Below are 22,853 nucleotides of genomic sequence, written 5' to 3'. Positions count from 1 at the left end.
TAGATACAGTCTTAAGTTTTGTCCTTTTATTATTTTTGTAACCTCTAGCCTTATCTATTGGTTTACTCTTAGGCTTGTACTCTCTGTCCCTTCCTATCATGGTCTGTTTATCATTTCCCCAATTAATACCATCCTCTCTTACCTTATCTCTACTCTTTACTTTATCACTCTGCCTACATTTGATCCCTTGCCCTCGCAAGAACACTCATCCTGACATGGTTCAGGTATAGACGGTCCCAATGATATAGCCCCCACTTTCCCCAGTATTGGTCAGTGCCCCAGTGAGATAAAAGCAAAATACTGCGGATGCTAGAAATCTGAAACAAAAACAAAAGTAGCTGGAAAAACTCAGCAGGTCTGACAGCACCTGTGGCGAGGAAGACAGAGTTAATGTTTCGAGTCCGTATGACTCTTCATCAGAACTAAAGAAAAATAAAAATGAGGTGAAATATAAGCTGTTAGAGGAGGGTGGGACAGGTATTACTTGAGGTTGTTTCTTAATTTGGTGCCTAGCTCCTCATACTGACTCTGCTGAACCTCTTTCCTTGTCCTACCTATGTTGTTGGTACCTACATGGACCACAACAACTGGATCCTCCCCCCTCCACTGCAAGTTCTGCTCTAGCCCTTAGCAGATGTCCCGAACCCAGGCACTGGGCAGGCAACATAGTCTTCAGAACTTTCGCTCTTTGCTACAGTGGACAGTGTCAATGCCCCTCACTATACTGTCCTCTACATTCAATACATTCTACAATACCAATACATCCCTATTTGCTCCCCCCATTTGAATGACTTCCTGTACCACATGCCATGGCCAGCCTGCTCATCCACCTTATAGACCTTGATTTCGTCCACATAGTTTGTGAGCGCTTCAAACCTGTTAGACAATTGCAAAGTCTGAGGCTCCTCCACTACTGTCTGCTCGGTCCCATTACCTGCCTCACTGACAGTCACATCCTCCTGTCCCTCACTGCTGAACAAAACAGATGACCCTCTTCTAAGAGGTGTGACCGTCTTCTAGAACAAAGTGTCTAGGTATTTCTTGCCCTCCCTTTTGTTGCACAGTGCCTGCAGTTCAGCTTCCAGATCAATCATCCTGATCCAGAATTCCTTTAGCTGTTTACATTTTCTGCAGACATGTTTGTCATGGATTGCCTTGGCATCCAAAAGCTCTCACATTCCACAACTGCAACATAATAGTTGTCCTGCCATTGTTACTTATGTTATTAGGTTAATTTAATTTAATTACTTTCTTGATTAACTTAGGGTAATCCCTATGTATGCTACTATTTGCTGTGCTTAATAAATGCTAGTATCACTGACAACTAAAAGTTACCCATTTCTTAACTACACTAGTATGCGTTTTAGGTGTTTAATTATTTTATTTTAAAGTTTAGTTCTGTTTTATTTATAGACCTACCCTAACTCCTGTGTCCTAAGCTGTCTGTTAACACTGTCCCTAAGACTAAGCACTTATTGGCCAATCAAATTACATCAACTTACAACTTACAGTGTCTATATTAATTTAAATCCTAGGAACAGAATAAACCTTAACCATCAGACAGCTAGCTTCTTCTGCAACCAAACTGCTTCTTTGCTGTGATGTCACTTTTTAAAAACTGTACTGTTTTCAATCTCCCAATTGCTTCTCCAATCGCACCGTTTTCAGACCCCTGACTCCCTCTCCACTTGTGCTGTTTTCAATCTCCTGACTGCCTCTCCAGTCGCGTTGTTTTCAATCTCCCGACTGCCTCTCCGCTCGCGTTGTTTTCAATCTCCCGACTGCCTCTTCCACTCGCGCTGTTTTTAGATTCACAACTGCTTCTCCAATCCTGCTGTTTTCAGACCCCTGACTGCCTTTCCGCTTGTGCTGTTTTCAGACTCCCGACTGTCAATGTAACTCTTTCGAGTACAAACACGTTTCCATCTGTTCCTATTCAGATGAAGTTTTTTTTTCATAGTTTTGCCATTGTGAGATTTGAACTCTTGGTCTTGGGGTTCCAAACCCAGTACCATAACCACTTGGCTACTTAGGCCAAGCCCCCTGACTGTCAATGTATCCGTAATCACACCGCATGGCAATTATCTTGTTAAGGACAATTGCTAGTTAAAACAGGTGATAGGCATTGGTTCCCCCATCTAAACAGTATAAAAAGATACAATTGCAACATTCTGGGTGGAAGCTACTGGGAAGTCTGTAGCACTTAGGAGTTGTTATAGAGAATAAACCAGCTTGAAGTAAAAATAAACAGCTTTGGATTCATTCATCCACCATAAGCGTTTATTGTGGATTCATTCATCCACCATAAGCATTTATACATAGTAGCAGAGGATGAACTGTAAGCTTTGGTGATTGATTGCTGTATATGAAGCTTTTTGTCTCAATCCCCTGAGGGAAAAGAAGTGTACTATTGCTGACAATTTAAGTTGCAGAATAGCAGAAGGACGGTGCAAAATTGCAAGCTTTGAATATCCACCAATTTTTTCTGACTCTGAACCATATCAGCAATGGAAGGCTGAAGTTGAGATGTAGACTTGGGTTACTTCCATACCCTGGAAGAAGCAAAGTATGGCTTTGGCGTAATTGTCACCAGCCAAAAGTAAGATGAGGAGTAAGGTATTTTCAGAGTGGAAAGTGGATGATTTGGATCATGGAGGGATTGGTACTTCTGCTACAATTTTGGATAAGTTTTATTTAAAGGGTGAGTTAGTGGAAGCATATGAAACTTGGACAGTCTTTGAGAGATTTAGGAAATTAGATGATCATTCCATGGAAGAATATATCATTGATTTTGATAAGTGGTACAGGAGACTGCAGCGATTTGAACTTGAAATTCTGGAGTCAGTATTGGCATTTAAATTACTGGACTGTGCTCGCATTTCCCACGTTGATTGTCTTTTAGTACTAACAGGGGTACAATTCCAGGAGAAAGTATCTCTCCCTAGATCAAATGGCTGCTTCCCTATAAAAATTTCTGGGGAAACAGTCGTACCCAGCCATTTTCTTAGCAAATACGAACAACTATTCCGTGAAACCAAAGGATGGAGGATCCTATGGTGACCGAATTTCGAGATCAACCAAATATTAGACGGGGTTAATGACAGGAGATCTGAAAATGGTCATAACCCCAGCCAATTTGAGAGTGAGGACAAAACACGTCTGGGATGGTGACCGTGAGCATTTAAACCCAAAAAATGCACGGGGAATGATTAATCAGTGTTTTCAATGTGATTCCCGGTATCATTACGTGATGAACTTCCCACAGCGAAAGAATTGTGTTTTTGAAGTGACCCACAAGGCTGATTCTTCTGAGACTGAAATGATGATAGTGACTGCCATGATGGAATTGTATTGATCACTGAGAGTTTAGATCCAATGATGAGTATCTTGATGGTCAATTCCTTCAACTGTGCAGTTCTGGTTGCACTTCTATAGTGTGTAGCGTAGACTGGCTTAACTGCTATCTGGGGTGTCTCAATGAGGCAGACTGGTGGAAGTTCTCGGAATATGAAAGCTCTACCTGCTTCAGTTTGGGAGATGATAAAATATTAACATCCTCCTAAAGGGCGGTTCCCCCCTTGTAGGACAGCAGGGATCAGCCTGTTTATCAGTACTGATGTGGTTTCTAGCGAGATACCGCTATTGATAAGTTGATCTGTGATTGAAAAAGGCTCAGATGACACTAGGCAAGAAGAATGATGGAGCGGTCATGTGCGGGGAAAAATGTGGATCTACATTTTACTCGGTCAAGTCTTTACTGTCTGCCCCTAAGAATGCCAGAGATTTCTCATCAAGAAGGTCATGAAGTTTTGTTAATTGCTGGGGATAAGAATTTGGTGGACAGAAAGATCATTTGGAAGTTACATAGACAGTTTGCACATCCGGCGCTACAGAAAAGGAAGACTCTAATTTGAGATGCAGGATTGGTTGATAAAGGACACGATGACCTTATTGAGCAAATCACTGCTCAGTGTGAAATTTTTCTTAAATATTGCAAGACCCCACTGCGTCCTGTTGTGAGCTTGTCACTAGCCAGGGAATTTAACGATGTAGTGGCAATGGACTTAAAAGTTTGGGACAAGCATAGGGATTTTTTTTTTACTACACTTCATAGACATGGCAACCAGATTTAGCCTATTCACTGTAATACGTAGTAAAGACAAAAGTACCATTGTCCATAAGGTCATGGAGAAACGAGTAGGAATAGGATTAGGAACACCAATGAAGTTTCTGACAGATAATGGTGGGGAATTTGCCAGTGAAGAATTTTGAGATGTGCGAAAATTTAAACATCATAGTTATGCACGAAGCAGCTGAGAGCCCATCATCTTTGTAAGAGGAACCATGCAGTAATGGAGGACATGTTACATACAATATTGGCTGATCAACCAGATTGCAAACTGCAAACCGCGCTAGCATGGGCGGTGCACGCAAAGAACTCTTTGTAAATAGTAGAGGGGTACAATCTGTACCAGTTGGTGTACAGAAGAAATCTGAAGTTGCCTTTGGTGTTGTCAGATGCTCCCCCTGCTCTAGAAGGGACTAGCATTAGCTCCACTTTTTCTGCTCATCTGAATGCCATGCATGCGGGCAGAAAAGTTTTCATTAAAGCTGAGGCTTCGGAAAAAATTTGCCGAGCCCTATGACACTGCATAAGACCATCGGGAATACATTTTAGACAAGGAGACATGGTATATTACAAAAAGGAAAACCGGAAAGAGTGGAAAGGACCTGGCAATGTAATAGGAAGTGATAGAAAAGTAGTAATTATGCAACACAGAATCATACTGTTAGGGTATATTCTTCAAGGTTAATTGGCACTGATTATACCTTTACAGGTGCTGAACAGGACATAGGAAGCAAGGAGGCACCATGCACTTCACATACACACACACTGGGCAGTTATGAGGAGCAAACTATGGCAGATACAGGGTTGACTGACAATGAACAAAATAACACATGAAGTACAGGATACGCTATTCGTCCAAAAGGACACTACCCAAAGTAGGAACAAAGGTAACATACATGTCAGAAGGGACCAGTGTGTGCAGGGACGCCACCATCAAAGGGAGAGCAAGAAAAGCCACTGGTAAAAACAAACATTAGCTAAATGGACAGGAAACAAGACCTATCGATTAGCAAATTGGGAGGTAAAAATGTGGAAATCCAGAAAGCGTGGTGTAAGCTCTGACAGTGGACCAGAAAGTGGTCGTGACCCCAGAAAAAATTCACGGACTTGAGAATGGGATTCTGCTCACATGGTAGAAAGATCATTTGGAAGTAGTTCAGAAAGTTGGAGGAATGGGAGTAGGGCCGTAGCTTAGCGAGGACTAGACAGCAAGCTCAGAATGTCAATAGAAATAGAAGTTCTTATGACCGAGAGATTTTAGTAGCTGCTAATAAACCGGAAAACCAAACAAAGAGTTGGCAAGTTGGAAGGAATATTGAAATACCTGACGGAGGACAAGTCAGCTTTATCTCACAGGTGGATCTGTATGGAAAAGGTACTCCCAGAGAATAAGGCTAAAGAGAGATTAATAGCCCGAGGCTTTGAAGAAAGACTCTGGGATTAGTATGGACTCGCCTACTGCAGGGAAAGTGAGTTTGAAGATTTTTTTAAGCTATTTTGGAATTATGTTGGCTGCATTTTTATAGGGGAGAAGTTTCAAAGGGAAGTTTTTTTTTAAACCACCCAAAGAAGCCAGTGATGTAGAAGGAAAACTGTGGCAATTGAACAAAGTGTGTTTATGGATTGAATGATGCAGCAAGAGGTCTGTCCTGTTGAAAACAGGTTACATTCAGTTAAAGGCAGAGCCCGCGATGTTCAACTGGTACCATAAGGAGAAACTAGCTGGAATTTTTTCATCCATGTTGATGATTTCCTGGGGGGAGGCACTGTAGAATTTGAGCAATGGGTAATTGAAAAGATAAAGGAGGAATTCAACGTCAGAAGTCAGGGTTCAGGAGCCTTTAAATACAAAGGTTTAGACATTAAGCAGAGCAAGTTAGGAGTGACATTGAATCAACAATCTTATCTAGAAAATGTTAATCATATCCTAATAAGTCAGGTTGGAACCTCACAAAAAAAGGATCCTGCTTCCAAAGAAGAAACAGAACAATTGAGAAGTTTGATTGGGCAGTTGAACTGGTTGTGCTCTCAGACTATACCTGATGCTAGTTATGATGTGTTGGAGCTGAGTACTATGATGAAACATGCTGCAGTTGAGGAAGTTCTGAGAGTAAAGAAAACATTAAAGAAATTAAATTCTGAAAGATGCACACTCAAGTTTCCAGCCTTGGGTGGACTGGAAAATATGAGTTTGGTCATTTTTAGTGATGCTTCACATGCCAATCTTCCAGATGGGTATTCTAGCACTGCAGGGTTTATCATATTCTTGGTGGGAAAGAATGATAAATGTTGCCTGCTGGCTTGGGTGGCCAAGAAAATAAAAAGGGTAATGAAAAGCACCTTAGCAGCTGAAAATCTGACATTAGTAGAAGCGATTGATATGGGGGTTTACTTATCCAATGTACTGACAGAAATATTATATAAGGGGCAATATGAGGAAAGTTTATCCATAGAATGTTATGTTGACAATTGGTCTCTTTGGGATAATGCCAGGATAATGTTCATTCAATGAAAAGTGTCACTGAAAAGTGGCTAAGAATAGACCTAGCTAGCATAGAAGAATTGTTAGAGAGGAGAGATCTCTAAGATACAATGGGTTGACACAGGTCACCAACAATCAGACTTATACAAAAATAAATGCCTGCTCTAAGAACTTACTAAATGTTTTGGAAGAGGGGCATCTTATGTTATAATGATGCTTTATAATTATTTATACATATATTTGGTAAAGAAAATGTTGGATCTATAAATGTGAAAATACATGAATTCATTTCCTTCTGATTGTTTCGAAAATAATGTTCTTTAATTTTTCAAAGCTTTAATTTAAAAAGAAAAGAGGGCAACCTGTCAATGTATCAGTAATCACATTGCATGGCTATTACCTTGTTAAAGACAATTGCTAATTAAAACAGTTGATGGGCATTGGCTCTCCCATCCAAACAGTATTAGCAGAAACAGCCGGAACACTCCGGGTTGGAGTTATTAGGAAGTTTCTAGCATTGAAGAGCTGTATGGAGAATAAACCAGCTTGAAATAAAAAAAATAACGAGCTTTGGATTCATTTGTCCACCACAAGAATTTATTGTGAGTAACACCGATTGGCTGTCCACTTCTGCTGTTGTTATGATGCCCCACTGAGAACCACTTGGTGGTACCTAACTTTTATTTGTTTGTTTAGATATGTGGAGAGTAGCTACTCACAGGAGCCAGCTGATTAACTTTAACAAAAGAATAATACATTTATTCCACAAAAAAGATTAACTATATTACAATACTCCTTCACCCACAATTATACCTTTATAGATATATACAGATTTATAAGGATAACATGAGTTACAAGAGCAATCTTGTACTTACTGTGGACAAAGTATATAGTCCATGTACCAATAGGCACCCTATTATTTATATACATACACACCACACTCTGAAATCAAGTGACACATGCCACCTTAACCAGATGTCATGCATCTCTCCTCAACTCCCCCAGACGCTTGTCATAATGACAGTGACAATGTTCAGTCTTACTGAACTCCATCTTTCACACGAGGGTTTCCAATCTCCGATCTCCAAGACCTTGCCTCGGAATCTTCTCCCAAATCGGCGTTTTCTCTCAGACGCCTTCCACAAGGGTTCACCTCCAGGCTTTTGAACTGTCCTTCTGATGTTCCTCTCCCCTGAGTCACCACGTGCATTCAAGCTGTCTCCCACGCATTCTCTCATCAACTCAGCATTAACAATACACCACTGTATCACAAGAGACCTTCAGTTGGCTCTTTGGACCTTGTTGCCTCTTGCAAGCTGTTCTCATTTTAACTCAGCTTTCTGCAGCTTTTGTCTCTTTAAATCTGAAGCTTGAACCTTTCTCTCTGACCCTCACTCTTAACTTCACTTAACAGGACATTTTCCAGGTTCCTGTCCTTCCTTTAACTAGACTGTCTTCTTGGGGCTTTCCCCTCTTCCATTCCCCTGGATTTTTGGGGTATTTTCTTTAGCTTGGGACTGGCTATCTGTCCCTTCCAAGTTGCTTCTGTTTGGCAGCGACTTTCAGAACCAACTGCACTCAAACAACTTCTAAAACAAACTGCTGTTTCTTTAGTTTTTCTGTGTGTCTGTGGGGGAGGGGGGACCTGCCTATCTGGCCCCCTGTGGCTAGGCAACAGTCCAATTCTTCTACCCTTGTGTTTGCTTAACTTAAGTCGTAAAAACACTCATAAATGCAAGCACCTTTTTAAAGTGAAACTAAAACTCAATTTGACCTTCCTTAACACACAGATGCAGAGATACAAATCAAACTTAAACATTAAAGCTAAAACTCACACCTAACACATACACCAATATAACTTAAACCGTCTCTACTTCCTAACACTGTTTTCAGACTCCCGACTGCCGTTCTATTCATGCTGCTTTCAGACTCCCAATTGCCTCTCTACTCGTGCTGTTTTCACTCTCCCGACTGCTCTGCTCTTACGCTGTTTTCAGACTCCTGACTGCCTCTTCACTCGCTTTGTTTTCAATATCCAGACTGCAACAAAAAATGACAAACTTGTAGCAATTGTAATTTGTTTCAGAATGTTCCATTTAGCATAGTTTGTTGTACAGCTTGATTTGTATAAAAATACATTTGAACATACGAACAAGTAGCAGGAGTAGACCATTCGGCCCCTTGAGCCTGCTCCCACACTTAATAAGATCTGATAGTAACCTCAAATCTGCATCTCACCTACCCTTCATATTAATACTTTTGCTAAGAGAATAAAGATTTGATAAGGTTAGGTGCTTTAAAAGATATTTGAAGTCAGTATTCCCCAAATTTATTTACATCCAACCCTAATGCTGAACTTATAAAAGACTGTTTCTTTAAACAAACTATTTGGCTAGTATTCAGTGAACTATTCTATGATTGTAAATCTATTTTGCAGAAAATAACTTTCTGCAAAATTAAAAATGGCTTATCAAATAATTAGCCATAACACATGTAGCTTTGAACTATTGTATTGGAACCTGCAGAAAGTTTCAGGACTGCTCCAAGTTCAGTAAGACCTATAGGGCAGAAATTTCCTCCCGTCGAGGGGGTTGTGTGCGGGGGCGGGCATGAACCTGATTGGGGCCCACCATTTTATGTGGGCGGGCCAATTAAGGCCCACCCTGCGTGCACGCAAAAGAGCGCAAAAATCTGTGCCTCAGGGAGATTAAGTTTGGAATGAAAGTTTTTATTATAGACAGAGAAAAATTATTTAGATATGTCCCTTCATGTGACAGCGTCACATGAGCTGGAACATGTTTATCAAACATTTGAAAATTTTTTATTTCATTAATAAACCCTTCATGAAACCTCATCCTGCCCGTGGATGAGGTTTCATGAAAAACATGAAGGCAGCCTGGGCTCTTCGCCTGCCCGTCGATGTTAAGGTTGGATGGGCAGCATTCTTAACTACTTCAATTACTTTCTTAATGGCCTTAATAGGCCTTTGACAGTTCGGCGGGCGCGCAGCCAATCTAAATGACACACGGTGATGATGGGACACCCACCCGACATCACAGCATGTCATTTTAACGCATTGGAGAGCGGGCCCCGCTCCTGCTCGCCGACCTGGAAATTCTTCCCATAGTGACTCTATCCTTGACGATTCACTGGAAAGAAAACATGCCCTACTAGTTTTTAAAAAGCTTCTAAGTGTTGAATGCTTCATCCCACTCTATCCCTATCACATCCTCTAGCTTTACATGCCGGTGCGCATATGGCACAATTTTTAGGTGGGCAGGCGAGCGGGATCAGCGGGTCTGGGATAAGCCGCGGAATGGACCGCCAACCGCGATTGGCCCCTGACCAGGATTTCACGTTGACTGGCCGATTAATGGCCAGCCAACGTGAAATGTGCGCTGAAATGCTCAACACTGCTGGGGTGGGGAGCACTGAATGAAAGCTCCCTGAAGGCAGAGAGCTGCCTCAGGGAGCTGAAGACCTGAAAAATCAAAAATAAAGGTTTCAGAAGCTGAAAGAAAGTGTCCATGCATCATTATAAATCACCTGAAAATTTAGCTACTGAAAATACTGTGCACAGAAATTTCTTTCTATTTTATTTCATCACGGAAACCTCATCCCACCCATGGATGAGGTTTGAAGCAAAGTCCCCCTGGCTGATTCGCCCAACTGCCAACGACAAGGTTGGACGGGCAATGGAAAACTAAAGATAATTGCAACTTTAATTACCTTAATTGGTCTTTTTGTTGTCAGCGGGCAGGCTTCCGACTTCTGCACACGCTCGCCGATCAAAATATCGCGCGAGCGCAGGATGACATCGGGACACTCATCTGACACCATCTCACGCCCGATGGGGTCAGGCGCACACCCGCCCGCCGACCTAAAATTTCTTGCCATGGTGATCAAGTGAATGAACCTTTAGCTATCAGGTACATGGAATTGCTTTTGCTAGCTCGGAAAAGAGACAGACAATGCAGAATACTAGTCACTGGGAGATGCCTGGACTGATTTCGAGCAACTTTTCCCAAGTGCCTGACCTCTTCACCATTAAGAGAATTTGAATATTCTTTTCTTGGGCCTATCAACATTGCTTCCTCCTTCAACCATCCCCTCTGTCACATAGCACGCCCTTCAACCTACCATTCCATGTGAAGCAGTTTGGGAAATTTATATATGCTATATAAGTGTAGGCTCTTGTAATTTACAGAGTATCAGCTGGCATTTAGATCAGGGCCCCCGTTTTTGCTAAATTTCCAAGGTGTATCAATGAAATGGTATTCTGTTAACTGAGACTCCTCTTGCCCTTGTGTGGATGCCAGTTCAAGCTTTGCAACAGCTTCCTGGACAGTTTCCTCTTCTGCCACTACTTCAGCCTTATTCTCCTCTTAACTCTGCTCCTGGGCAGTGCTCCTTTGCAGGGTGAAGCTGGATAAAACACAGCAAACCACAGTAAAGCAGAAAACCTTGGTCAGGCTGAACTGTATACATCCTCAGATATGTCAGCACATATAAAACTTTGTTTAAGCATCTCAATGGTATGCTAAATCAAGACCTGAGTGCTGCATGTGCCTCATTCAAATAGTTAATTTGCCAGGGCAACAGTTGTCTCCTGTTGGTCACTAATTCAGTCTTACCAACCCTTCAAATAATGGGGTCTTCATTGCTTATCACAAAATGAACAAATCATGAGAGCTGCCAGGTTAGCAAGCATTAATGTGTGTGATTCTTTGTGTTCATGCAAGGCCCTTGCATTTTGCACATACAAATTTCAGGCTTGGATATTTAATACTTGTTGTCACTTGGAAGAACCCAGTAATGGAAAAACTTTAATGCAGCTGTACGTAGGTGGAACGGAAGCCCTTTCTATTCATAAAGGCAGACAGCACAAATACTATCAACAATTTCCTACACTTTGGAACTTGTTTGCAACTTGTTTTAAATTGTCACTTCATTGTATGTCATCAAGGACTTGACTAATGCATTTTTGCTTTTTTTTTTCTCTTCTGTGTTAGGCTGATGCCATCTATGACATGATAGGTTTTCCAGATTTCATTTTAGATACAAAGGAGCTGGATGAAGTTTATGATGGCGTGAGTAAATATATCCTAAAAGGACTGAGATACACAACCAATTTCTTTCATTGTTGATTTTATTTGTTATTTTGCTTTGCACTACTCTGTCTTCAAAACATTTCAATTTGTCCGCAAAAGATTTCTATGTAAATAATGCAGCGTTTATTCAGTCTGATGGCCCTTAGGAATATTTAACTTAATCTCACTAAACAAAATGGACGTTGGCTAATGGGGAAAGGTCAGAACCAATGTAATGTTTCTGTGAGATTTGTAATTAGATGGCAGTTATGCTTTTATATATAGAAAACTGCTTGCTACCTTGAACAATGGTTCACAACCAATTGTAAATGCAGGTGGTTGTACAAACCATGGGCAAAATTTTTTTTTTGAAAATGACCACATTTATTGACTATTTCCACAATTATGACTTGATAATGTTTTAAAATTACAACTATCTAAACGTACAATTAAAAAAGCTGCCAGATATTGATATACATATGGACGTTTCCATTCAATTTTATCAGCACGAAATAGAATATCAATTTGCATTTATGCATGTTAAACCAACTTATGTGTGAATTGATATACAAGTATCTTGTTAGCAAATCCAGAATTGCACAGTGTTGATCACCTTATAAATAGCTTTATTTTTAAAAAATTGTCATCTACTTACCACAGGTAAGCCAAGCTTTGAGTACAAATCATGACAAAAGTGAGAAACACTATTTTATGTTTCAGAAGTAGTTCCTTTGTTTCTGCGTGCTTTTTTCAAATTTCAGGAATATTGCAATGTTCATTGTGCTCCCAAGATTTTCTGTCTACAACTTAAAGGGACAGTGAATCCGACAAAGCTTCAGTACTTTGAGTACCGAGGTCCTTTTATTATTTAGCTTGAAGGCCTAAAGCTTACTGTCTGATTGGGGCAATGAAAAATATTTGAGAAATACTATGTGGGAGAATTTTTTTTTGTAGCAGCGCTACCCAGATTTATGTCAATTCCCTGGGGCAAGCACTGCCATGGACTGCGGAAGTGGCAATGTGCAAACAAATTTTTCCCCCTTAAGATGTTAAGACCCTGCACATTGACTGTACACAAAACTCAACAAATAAAGACTTTTGTTTCAGCATCCCAATAGCATGCTCCACCAAGAACTGTGTGCAGCTGAATGACTATGCAGGGCAGGGGCTGGTGGTAAAGTATTTCATTAAACATATTGCAGTTTTAGACCTGGAGCCTTCCCTTTGTTTTAGGAGCACTTTACTACCTCGACTTTAACAGAGTCATCAATGCCTAACTCTGAAAGGAGATGTATATCCTTAACTGTATTTTTCTCAAATGGTAATGTTTCACTGTCAGTTAGGTCCCAACTTTTTGGCCCCAACCACCTTGGCACACCAAAGTGCAATAAAAATATTCAAACGAGTTCATTTCTCATTATGTGCGAGATCAACATAGGGATGAAGGTGTATGCAGCACCTGGGGAGCCAACAGTCTCAGTGGCCCCGCTCAGGACAACATTATCTGCCCTACTATTTAAGAATTGTCAATGGTATTTGGTGAATTACGAATGAAGGTTACTTCTATTTAAATTTAACATGCATCATTCTTCAAATTTGTTTATCATCTTCCAGTAATTTGCATCTTTTCATTTTTGCACCAGTATGAAGTATCAGAGGATTCGTTCTTTCAAAATATGTTGAATTTCTACAACTTTTCAGCCAAGATTATGGCTGACCAGCTTCGGAAAACACCTAACCGAGATCAGTAGGTGTTCTGAAATTTCTGTTCACCTTCCATGACAATACTATTTCTTTAAGTATAAAAATGGGAGAAAATAACATGTAAGGAATGCTATCAGTAAAGACGTTCCTTTTTGCTTGTAATCTTTTCTTTAAATTGTGTTCTAATTAACTAGATTGCTTGAATAATACTGCAACCAAGAAAATGTGACATACAGAACATTTTGTAATATCTGTAATTTTTCTGCAGAAAATGTTCTGATAAAACTGAAGATTTTTAAAGTTGCTGAGGCATTTCAATGTGCTGTTTATCTATGAAGAATATTACAGGAATAGATTTGACAGATTCATGTGCTGGGAGCACTGTGGAGCTCTGGAGATCAGTGGGCCCTGCAGGATTTTCTGTATGTTTTAATGGCCAGAAATTACTGTAGGGTCCACTGACCCGCACACCCAAATTTCCAGTATGCACTCCAGGTGCAAGGAGCATAGTTTCATAAAATCTGCACCTGCATGTATATATTGCAAGGTGTAGATATAAGTCAGGGGTTTAAGTAATGTTCATGTTTATTGAAGCAATTTAAATATTGAATACATTTTCTGTGAAACTTTTACTGTTATGTCATCAGTACTGTTTTAAGTTCTGCATTAACATTTAAACAAATATATGAGCTGGAAATAAATAAAGATGTTTTGACAGAATTTGTTCATGGGAATAAGTGTCTAAAATTAGAAGACTGAACTTCAGGCAACTTTTTTTTTCAGGATGCACCCTGAGAGTGACTTATAAAGATGTGTTTCTAAAAATGAGATCTTTATATCTTTTTGCATGACATCAAAAGTCCCCTTGCATACAAAATTTTATCTCTCAAAATGTTCATTAAAGAAAAGTAACCTATACAAAATTTACCAAAATTATGATCGCTGCACAATGTAATTAATTCTCTAGAGCAATTGGAACATTTCTGAAAGATGCAGTAAAGTAATATGTAAATAAATAAAGTGCTTTCTCCTTTGAAAGTAACTGGTATTGTACATTAATATACAGAAATTAACTGTGGTTCCTGTACTTTCCTTCTATAGATGGAGCATGACACCTCCTACAGTAAATGCATATTACCTGCCAACAAAAAATGAGATAGTCTTTCCTGCTGGTATTTTGCAAGCACCGTTCTATGCCAGAAGCAGTCCGAAGTAAGTACTTCCCCTTGTGTTTTCTGTGACTTGCTATCTTTGTTTAATGTCAATCACATAAAGATCAGATCAAATAACCAATATTTTGTTTCTTTTTAATAATAGATCTTTGAATTTTGGAGGCATTGGAGTGGTGATGGGTCATGAATTAACACATGCTTTTGATGACCAAGGTACACAATAGATCCAAGCCCAGAAATTCCAGCAGCATAATGGCAGTAACTCTGCAGGCATAAACTTGTGGTGCCTATATGGCCTTGCCATGACCCCATCTCAAATTCCAAGAATGGGATTATTTAAGTATTAGGTGTGGAGATCCATGCTAGTCATGGCACTTTGGCCCCAAATAATATTGGAGCAGCACAGCACCTCTCCATAGTGGATAGCAAAGGCTAAGCTCACAAAAGATTTATGTAATAAAATCATCCATTGCTGCTGCTCCCTTGTAACTCTTTCGAGTACAAACACGTTTCCATCTGTTCTATTCAGATGAAGTTACATTGTTTCATAGTTTGCCATTGTGAGATTTGAACTCTTGATCTTGGGGTTACAAACCCAGTACCATAACCACTTGGCTGTAGGTAGGCCTCATATTCAAATTGGCAATTGATCCATCTGGAATTAATCACCATTGTAAAAAGCATTAGGGTCCAAACTTGAATGGCAAGTACATCTTTGTGCAAAACATCCTTGTTGTTTGCCAAATGAGAGGTGTAACTGACAAGGAAGCCAGGGATCCCAGCTGAGATAATTATAAATATAATGTTAGGACAGGATGTGGGTGGAAGAAATTTCTTCCAATCAGAAGCTCTCACTAGTGAGCAAAGAGCAAAATCTGGCAGGATTTTTTTCTGTCCCAATTTCTTGACACGTAAAAGAACAGAATTGCAAGGTGGCAGCATTTTGTTGTAGTAATTGTGTGATGTTTTGTTGATGTTTTCTATATAACAACAATGGGGATAGTGCAGGAAAATGGTGTTGAAGTAGAAGATCAGCCATGATCTCAATGATTGCTGGATTGGGCTCGAAGGGCTGAATGGCTTACTCCTGCTCCTACTTCTTATGCTCTTATGTTCTTAACTTTTCTTGTGCAGGCAGGGAATATGACAAAGATGGTAATTTACAACCATGGTGGCAAAATTCTTCAGTTGAAACTTTTAAGAATAAAACTGAGTGTATGGTCAACCAGTATAACCAGTATACAGTAAATGGAGAACATATCAACGGAAAGCAGACATTGGGCGAAAACATTGCAGACAATGGTGGCCTCAAAGCTGCTTATCATGTAGGTTGATCATTTTTTCCATATATATATCTATATATATTTATACTTAAAAATGTGAAACAACTGATACCTTGTAAACATACCTATTGCTTACATAAAATTCATTCTCTGAAAGTGTTTAGTAAAGTACAATTTAAGCATTCATTAATCCATTATGAAAGCAGAAAGACAGTTTAAACGAATGGTGAGATACGTGTCAAATCCAATTCTTTACAGAGAAATGTGAAGTAGGAAATGTTTGGGAGAATTAACAACAAAGGGAAGAATTTTTGGGTTGGCGAGCGGGGTGAGGGCCAGCGGTGATATTGGGCAGGCGTCCTGACGTCACCGTGCGTCTTATAGATTTTCAGTTCGGTGGACACGCAGCCGACTAAGGCCTATTAAGGCCATTTAAATAGTCATTAAAACAATTAACAGGGCTGCCCGTTCAACCATAAGGTTGGTGGGGCAGGCAAAGAGCCCAGGCGGCCTTCACATTTTTCATGGAACCTCATCCACGGTCGGGATAAGGTTTCATTAACTAAATAAAATTTTTAATCAAAATTCATGAACATGTCCCAGCTCATGGGCAGAATTTTCGGGTCAGCAAGCAGGGGTGAGGCCCACTTGCCGATGTATAAAATGACTCGCGGTGACATCCAGTGTCACTGTGCGTCATTTGGATTTCCAGTTTGGCGGGCACGCAGCTGACTTGGCTGTGTGCCCGCTGAACTGTCAAAGGCCCATTAAGGCCTATTCAAAAACTAATTAAGATACTTAAATGAGTTGCCTGTCCAACCTTAAGGTTGTCGGGCAGGTGAAGAGCCCAGGTGGCCTTCGCATTTTTCATGGAACCTCATCCACGGGCGGGGTGAGGTTTCATGAAGTTTTTATAAATTAAATTAAGTTTTTCATTAATGTTCCTTGACATGTCCCAGCTCATGTGACACTGTCACATGAGGGGACATGTCTTAAAATATTTTCTTTCCTTTATTTAGCTTTTAGAAAACTTAAACTAACGCATGCGTGAAAGATTGCAGGCCCCGACTCAGGGAATTATCACCCCCCCTCCACCGCCCGCACAGAGAGCGCTCAGCACTTCTGGGTATGTGTCATGCTGGGCAGGCCTTAATTAGCCCGCTCACGCAAAATGGCAGCGTGGACCTGATCGGGAGTGCCTATTGGGCTCCTGTCTGCACCTGCACAACCCTCCCCCCAAAATGGGGAAAATTCTGACCCACGTGAGGGGATCTGTCTTAAAATATTTCCTTTATTTAAATTTCTGTGATCACACACATGCGCGAAAGAGCGCAAGCTCCTACTCAGGGAATCCCCCTCGCCCACACAGGGAGCACTCAGCACTTCTGGACTCATGTCATACTGGGCGGGCCTTAATTGGCCCGCCCATGTAAAATGGCAGCGCAGCCCCGATTGGGGGACGCTGATCAGCTTTGCGCCCAACCCCATACAACTGCCTCCACCACCACCAGCGCTCTCCCCCCCCCCCCCCCCCCCCCCCCCAATTTCTAAGAGAGCAGATACACAACAGTGGAAATTCTTTTTGGGCTGTGGCACAAAATCACCTGTCCATTTTACTGCTCACCCAATCTTCACTTCCATTGCATTAATAGAGCTGAATATCAAAAGTAGCATATAACAGGCAGCTGATGTGATGCCACCTGCTCAGTGTTTCCACCTAAGACAAATTTCTGGCCTATTACTCTTTAAAGCTGGAATTACAGATAGAGAACATCTGTTGGGTTGGCATATCTACAGCAAAAAGAGATAGAATGGGTTGTTGAGGAAATAAGTTAGAGTAGGAATGACATTATCGTTTGATTATCACATTATATGCAATGCATTAGGCTGAGAAGGAAGTGAAGCTAAATGCAACAATGAACTACAATTGCCACTTGCCTTCTGCATCTCCCCCATCATCTGCCTTTCCAGAGGCTTTAAGGATTCCTTCCGAAATGGGTTAGGAGAACAAAGGTTGTGGGAGCTATTAGAAGTGACCACCTTTCCCAGTGTTTGTGCACTGATTTCTCCTACAAGAAGGGTGATGATGGAGTCTACAGTGTTATGACCAGTCCCCGGGCGAGGTCCCCCAAATTTGTTATAATCCCAGATGAGATATCCTAAATTGTTAACTTCCCGAATGAGTTTCCAATTTTGTTATGCTCCCGGTTAAGGAGGAATGAGCTGGCTCCCCTTCTTTATTCAACCCTCTAGGTTTGTCACAACAAGGTTAATTTGAAAGGGATCCCTTCCCTCGTGGATACATTTTCTCAGTCCAATTGTATTTATGCTTTAGAAGGAGCCAACTTAGCCAGGTTTTCTTGAGTCAAGGAAAGAGTAAGTTTATTAGTTACTAAAAACCCAAGGAAAAAAAATAATAAAAATGCAACACGTATACACACAGATCAGAAATGAGATGTTGAGTCAAAAAATAAAAGTTAAAAGAGATATATGAATCGGTCTTTGGCTTGTCTATGAGGTGTAGATGGCAAAATGTTGTGTCTGTTAAATTGAGTGATTCCAGTAGAGCTGACTTTGGCAGTTTAGCAGTTAGTTTGGAAACACTTGGTTCTGCAGGTTAGCTGAAGAAGCTGTCCTATTTCCTTTTTGAATGTGGCTTTGCTGACTTGCCCCCAGCAACAGAGAGGTGAGAGCCTTTGCCCTCAAACTGCAAAGGGGTGCCTGGTCAATCTTCTGCTGTGACTCTCACTAGCACACCAAACTAGAACACAAAGATCAGGTCTGCAATTAGCTTTCTAAACCATTTCCTTGTATTTTCCTGGAAGGGGGAAAAATAAACAAGCATGTCTTTTGCCCAGAGTCATTTTCTTTCAATTCAGATCCTTTCTATATTCTGAGACGTAGCTCAACAAGAGATGGTTTCTGCTGAGATGTGGTAATCAGTCTTCATTGTCTCCACAACCACAGGAGATCAAAGTTCAGTCTTTTGAATTTCATCACTTCCTTTTAAGTGTCTCTGTCTGAAGTAGGCCTTAACACCTTTTTAGGTGTGACATTCATGGTCTCTCTGGACTAGTCGGTCAAGTATAATCCACATAGAAATTTTTCAGGAAGTTGTTACTTTACATTCCCAGCAAACCCTTGTTCAGTGTCTTTGCTTGTATGTCCTTTTTTGAAATACACATGTTTTCCTTAAAAAGTTCAATATGCCCATAAGTAATTTGGGTTGTAACCCACTGTCATGACAATAGTCAGGTTGATAAGTTAGTCTTAATGGCTGAGAGTTTGTTCATGGGATTAGAACTCACTCCTGGATGTCATACACATTGCATTGCCAACCAAATATGGTGGATAGATGAGCTGTCTTGTATGCCAGCTGTTTCCGCAGCCAGATCTCAACTTTGCAGCCTCAGATTAATTCAAACTGACCTGGTAGGCATGATGCCTTCATGGTCTGTCAGTGGTTGTATCTTCCCAAGTATCCAGGATAATATTTCAGGATACTTGGGTGACTTTAATGTGAATTTATTGCATTTCATTTGCCCACCTCCGTTACAATATCCGGACTGTAACTTGAAATATTGAGGATTCTACAATCAGACATGTTAATCACATGTCCAGACTGATGAAACTGAATCTTTATGTTAAAGTAAGTTATATTTGTCAGTGTGGGTGTCAGTAGTGAGTTTTAGCTTTAATGTTTAAGTTTGATTTGTTTTTCTGTATCTCTGTGTTAAGAAAAGGTCAAATTGAGTTTTAGTTTCACTTTAAAAGCTGCCTGCATTTTTAGTCAGTTTTACGTCTGTTGCAGCTAAGTTAAACAAACAAGAATAGAGAAACTGGGCTGTTGCATAGCAACAGGGGTCCAGAGAGGCAGATCACTCCCACAGACACACATTAGGAACTAGAAACAGCAGTTTGATTTGGAAGCTGTTTGAGTTCAGTTGGTTTTGAAGACAGCTGTCAGGAGAGACTGGAGCAAAGGGGACAGATTTCCGAGTTAAAAAACTCCCAAAAATTCAGGAGTGGAACAGGAGAAAGTCCCAAGCAGACCTCCTAGTCACTGGGAAGGACAGGAACCTGGAAAAGGTCCTGTTAAGAGTGAGGGGCAGAGAGAAAGGTCCCAAGCTTCAGATTTAGCTACAAACCTGCAGGAAGCAGATTTAAAGTGAGAACCACTTGCAAGAGGACGGAAGGTCCAAAGAGACTGCAAAGAATTACAGATCTTCAGTTATGGACATACAAAGTAGTGGTGTACTGTTGACAGCTGAGTTGGTGAGAGAGAGTATGCGGAAGACAGCTTGAATGCATGTGGTGATCCAGGGGAGAGGAACATCGGAAGAAGAGCTCGAAACCCTGGAGGTGAACCCTTGCAGAAGTTGTCTGAGAGAAAGTGCCAGTTTTGGAGAAGATTCCAAGGCGAATTCTTGGAAAGTGGAAACCCTTGTGTGAAGGACAAAGTTCAGTGAGACTAGTTGGCTCACAGTGTCACAAGTGTCTGGAGAGAGCCATAGCAACTGTCTAGGGTGGCATCTGTCACTTGGTTTCAGAGTGCAGGGTGTCTGACCACAGGTCGCCGTACTTACTGTGAACATTAGAGTATAAGATAGTTTTTGTAACTTAGGCAATCCTTCCAAACCTGTATATAACTGTAAAGGTATAGTTGTGGGTGAAGGAGTATTGTAATATAGTTAATTTTTTTTTACTAAATGTTTTATTCTTTTGTTAAAAGTTCATTAGTTGGCTCTGGTGACTGTTCAGTATCCCCTCTCCACATATCTAAACAAACAAATAAAAGCTAGGATCTATCAAGCTGGGTTCCACCCTGGGATCAGGCTTGTCCAGTGGTAGCCTCAGCCAGGATCATAACAACGTGAAGCCATCAGTGTTATGCACCCTGTTTTGAAACTTGATGCCAATGATATCGTCATAGCACAGGTGGAAAAGGTCAAGTCACTTGATGTGATGGCAGTGGCAAATTGACAACCCTGATCCACATAGGAGAATGGCAAGGACAACAGCTTGGTATATAGTGACTTGTGAACTGATTGGAAGCCAGACTGAAGGAATTCAAATAGGGAGTTTTGGACAAGATTGGCACAGGGCTTGGAGATATCCAAAGATTTTAGAGGATAAATGGAAATGGGAGACAGTTGGCATTAGAGAGGGCAGATGTCTTGAGCGTGCATTTTTGAATAGGGGAGAATGAATCTAGTATGGATCTAGCTTTTCTTTCCTAAATACTTACATTCCTGTACGTGTTCATATTCTCAATGTTGTTTGACAAATTTGTAAATTGCTTGTAAGCTTACCTCTATTCCATACAAATTTCAGGCTTACAAAACATGGGTGAAACAGAATGGAGAAGAAAAAGTATTGCCTGCTGTTGACTTGACCAACCACCAGCTCTTTTTTGTAGGGTTTGCACAAGTATGTTGCTTGGGTTATCCTTACAAATCTGTATATATCTGTAAAGGTATAGTTGTGGGTGAAGGAGTATTGTAATATAGTTAATCTTTTCTTGTTTAATAAATGTTTTATTCTTTTGTTAAAAGTCCATTAGTTGACTCTGGTGACTCTGTTCAGTATCCCCTCTCCACATATCTAAACAAACAAATAAAAGTTAGGATCTATCAAGCTGGGTTCCACCCTGGGATCAGGCTTGTCCATGGTAACCTCAGCCAGGATCATAACAGCATGAAATTACTTTTGTGAAAAGTCAATAAATTTACAAGATTTACTTATTTTATTCTCTATATTTAAATCATCTTATTGAATGTTTCAAAAATCCACCCTGAGTATCTTTTTTTGAAACCCTGTTTAAAAATAACACCATTTCACAATTATGCTGTCTAAGGTATACAATTGTTCTGTCAGCTATTCTAACAGGGATAGGAAGGATCAGTTGAAGAGGTATCTATAGAGCACTTACCATTTTCAACTGTGAGGGAAAGGGATTTGAAAAAGCTTTGACATTACCAGCTACATTGAATATCCTGATTAAAAACAGAAGCAAATCTGTATTTAAGTGAAAAACTGAGGCACGCTTAATATTGTCCAAAGTGAAGTAAGAAGAAATGTAAACTTTGGCTAAAAGCAATTGGCAAATACATTAATACCTGAGTCTTTGTAAAATCACAATCAAGTAGTGTAATTCCAATATGATAGTAATTAAAATTAATGGACAGTTATAAAATTTCTGCTGTGAAATTGTTTTAAATGATCAATGTTAAAAGATTTGTAATGCAAGATGATAGTACTTTTATTATTTTGTTTGCCTTTTTAATTTCTTTGGTGATAGATATGTAACTGATAGATTTAATTTCTGTTACCCTAACAGGTGTGGTGCTCAGTGCGTACACCAGAGAGTGCACATGAAGGCCTTATTACAGATCCACATAGCCCAGCCAAATTTCGGGTTATTGGAACATTATCAAATTCCAAAGACTTTGCTGAACATTTCAGTTGTCCAATGGGGTCTCCAATGAATCCTGGAAAACAATGTGAAGTGTGGTAGTTGTGAATGTCCTAATGATGGAACTTTACACTGGATAGTTTTCACGGAAAGTTGAAAAGCTATACTGAAACACTGACCTAAGAGGAAATCATGATAAAAGAAAACATACATTATATCATGCACTTTTTTGTACCACAAATGTTAAAAGATTATTAAATGTTAAACATACATAATAAATGTCTGCGTGTTTCACTATCCTGTGGCACACAAAACCTTAATATGGTAGAACAATCTATAGCTTAGTTCTGAGGAGGAGATAAGGGTGAAATGTTTTGTTGTGTGCTAGAAGATGTATATGATCCAGCATATGGGTTGTAGAGTCATGCTTGTTTCCCACACAGAGTAACAGCATTCATATCATTACAAAGCAGCTTGACGCTGTGCTTTTTTGTACCATCAACTGAAAATTGTAGCCTGGGTGATTGGCACACTTGGGGGTGAATTTTGAAATGTTCTGTGTTATAAGTCTTAAGCCT

At 40.2% G+C, this 22,853-nt stretch overlaps 1 protein-coding gene across 1 annotated transcript in view; it reads left to right on the top strand.

Moving 5' to 3' along the window:
* LOC121271826 (endothelin-converting enzyme 2-like) overlaps nucleotides 1-22,550 on the top strand; it is a 138,463-nt gene extending 115,913 nt beyond the window's left edge. Inside the window, exons 13-19 of the mRNA XM_041178127.1 lie at nucleotides 11,624-11,701; nucleotides 13,345-13,448; nucleotides 14,507-14,617; nucleotides 14,723-14,790; nucleotides 15,712-15,902; nucleotides 21,195-21,290; nucleotides 22,201-22,550. Of these exons, the coding sequence (XP_041034061.1) occupies nucleotides 11,624-11,701; nucleotides 13,345-13,448; nucleotides 14,507-14,617; nucleotides 14,723-14,790; nucleotides 15,712-15,902; nucleotides 21,195-21,290; nucleotides 22,201-22,377 (825 nt within the window). The 3' untranslated portion in view covers nucleotides 22,378-22,550. The remainder of the gene's footprint in view (nucleotides 1-11,623; nucleotides 11,702-13,344; nucleotides 13,449-14,506; nucleotides 14,618-14,722; nucleotides 14,791-15,711; nucleotides 15,903-21,194; nucleotides 21,291-22,200) is intronic.
* The last annotated feature ends 303 nt before the right edge of the window (nucleotides 22,551-22,853 follow it).

Source organism: Carcharodon carcharias, chromosome 2, assembly GCF_017639515.1.
Source record: "Carcharodon carcharias isolate sCarCar2 chromosome 2, sCarCar2.pri, whole genome shotgun sequence".
Lineage (NCBI taxonomy): Eukaryota > Metazoa > Chordata > Chondrichthyes > Lamniformes > Lamnidae > Carcharodon > Carcharodon carcharias.
Note: the sequence above shows the minus strand (reverse complement) of the source record. Positions and strands in the feature narration are given on the sequence as shown.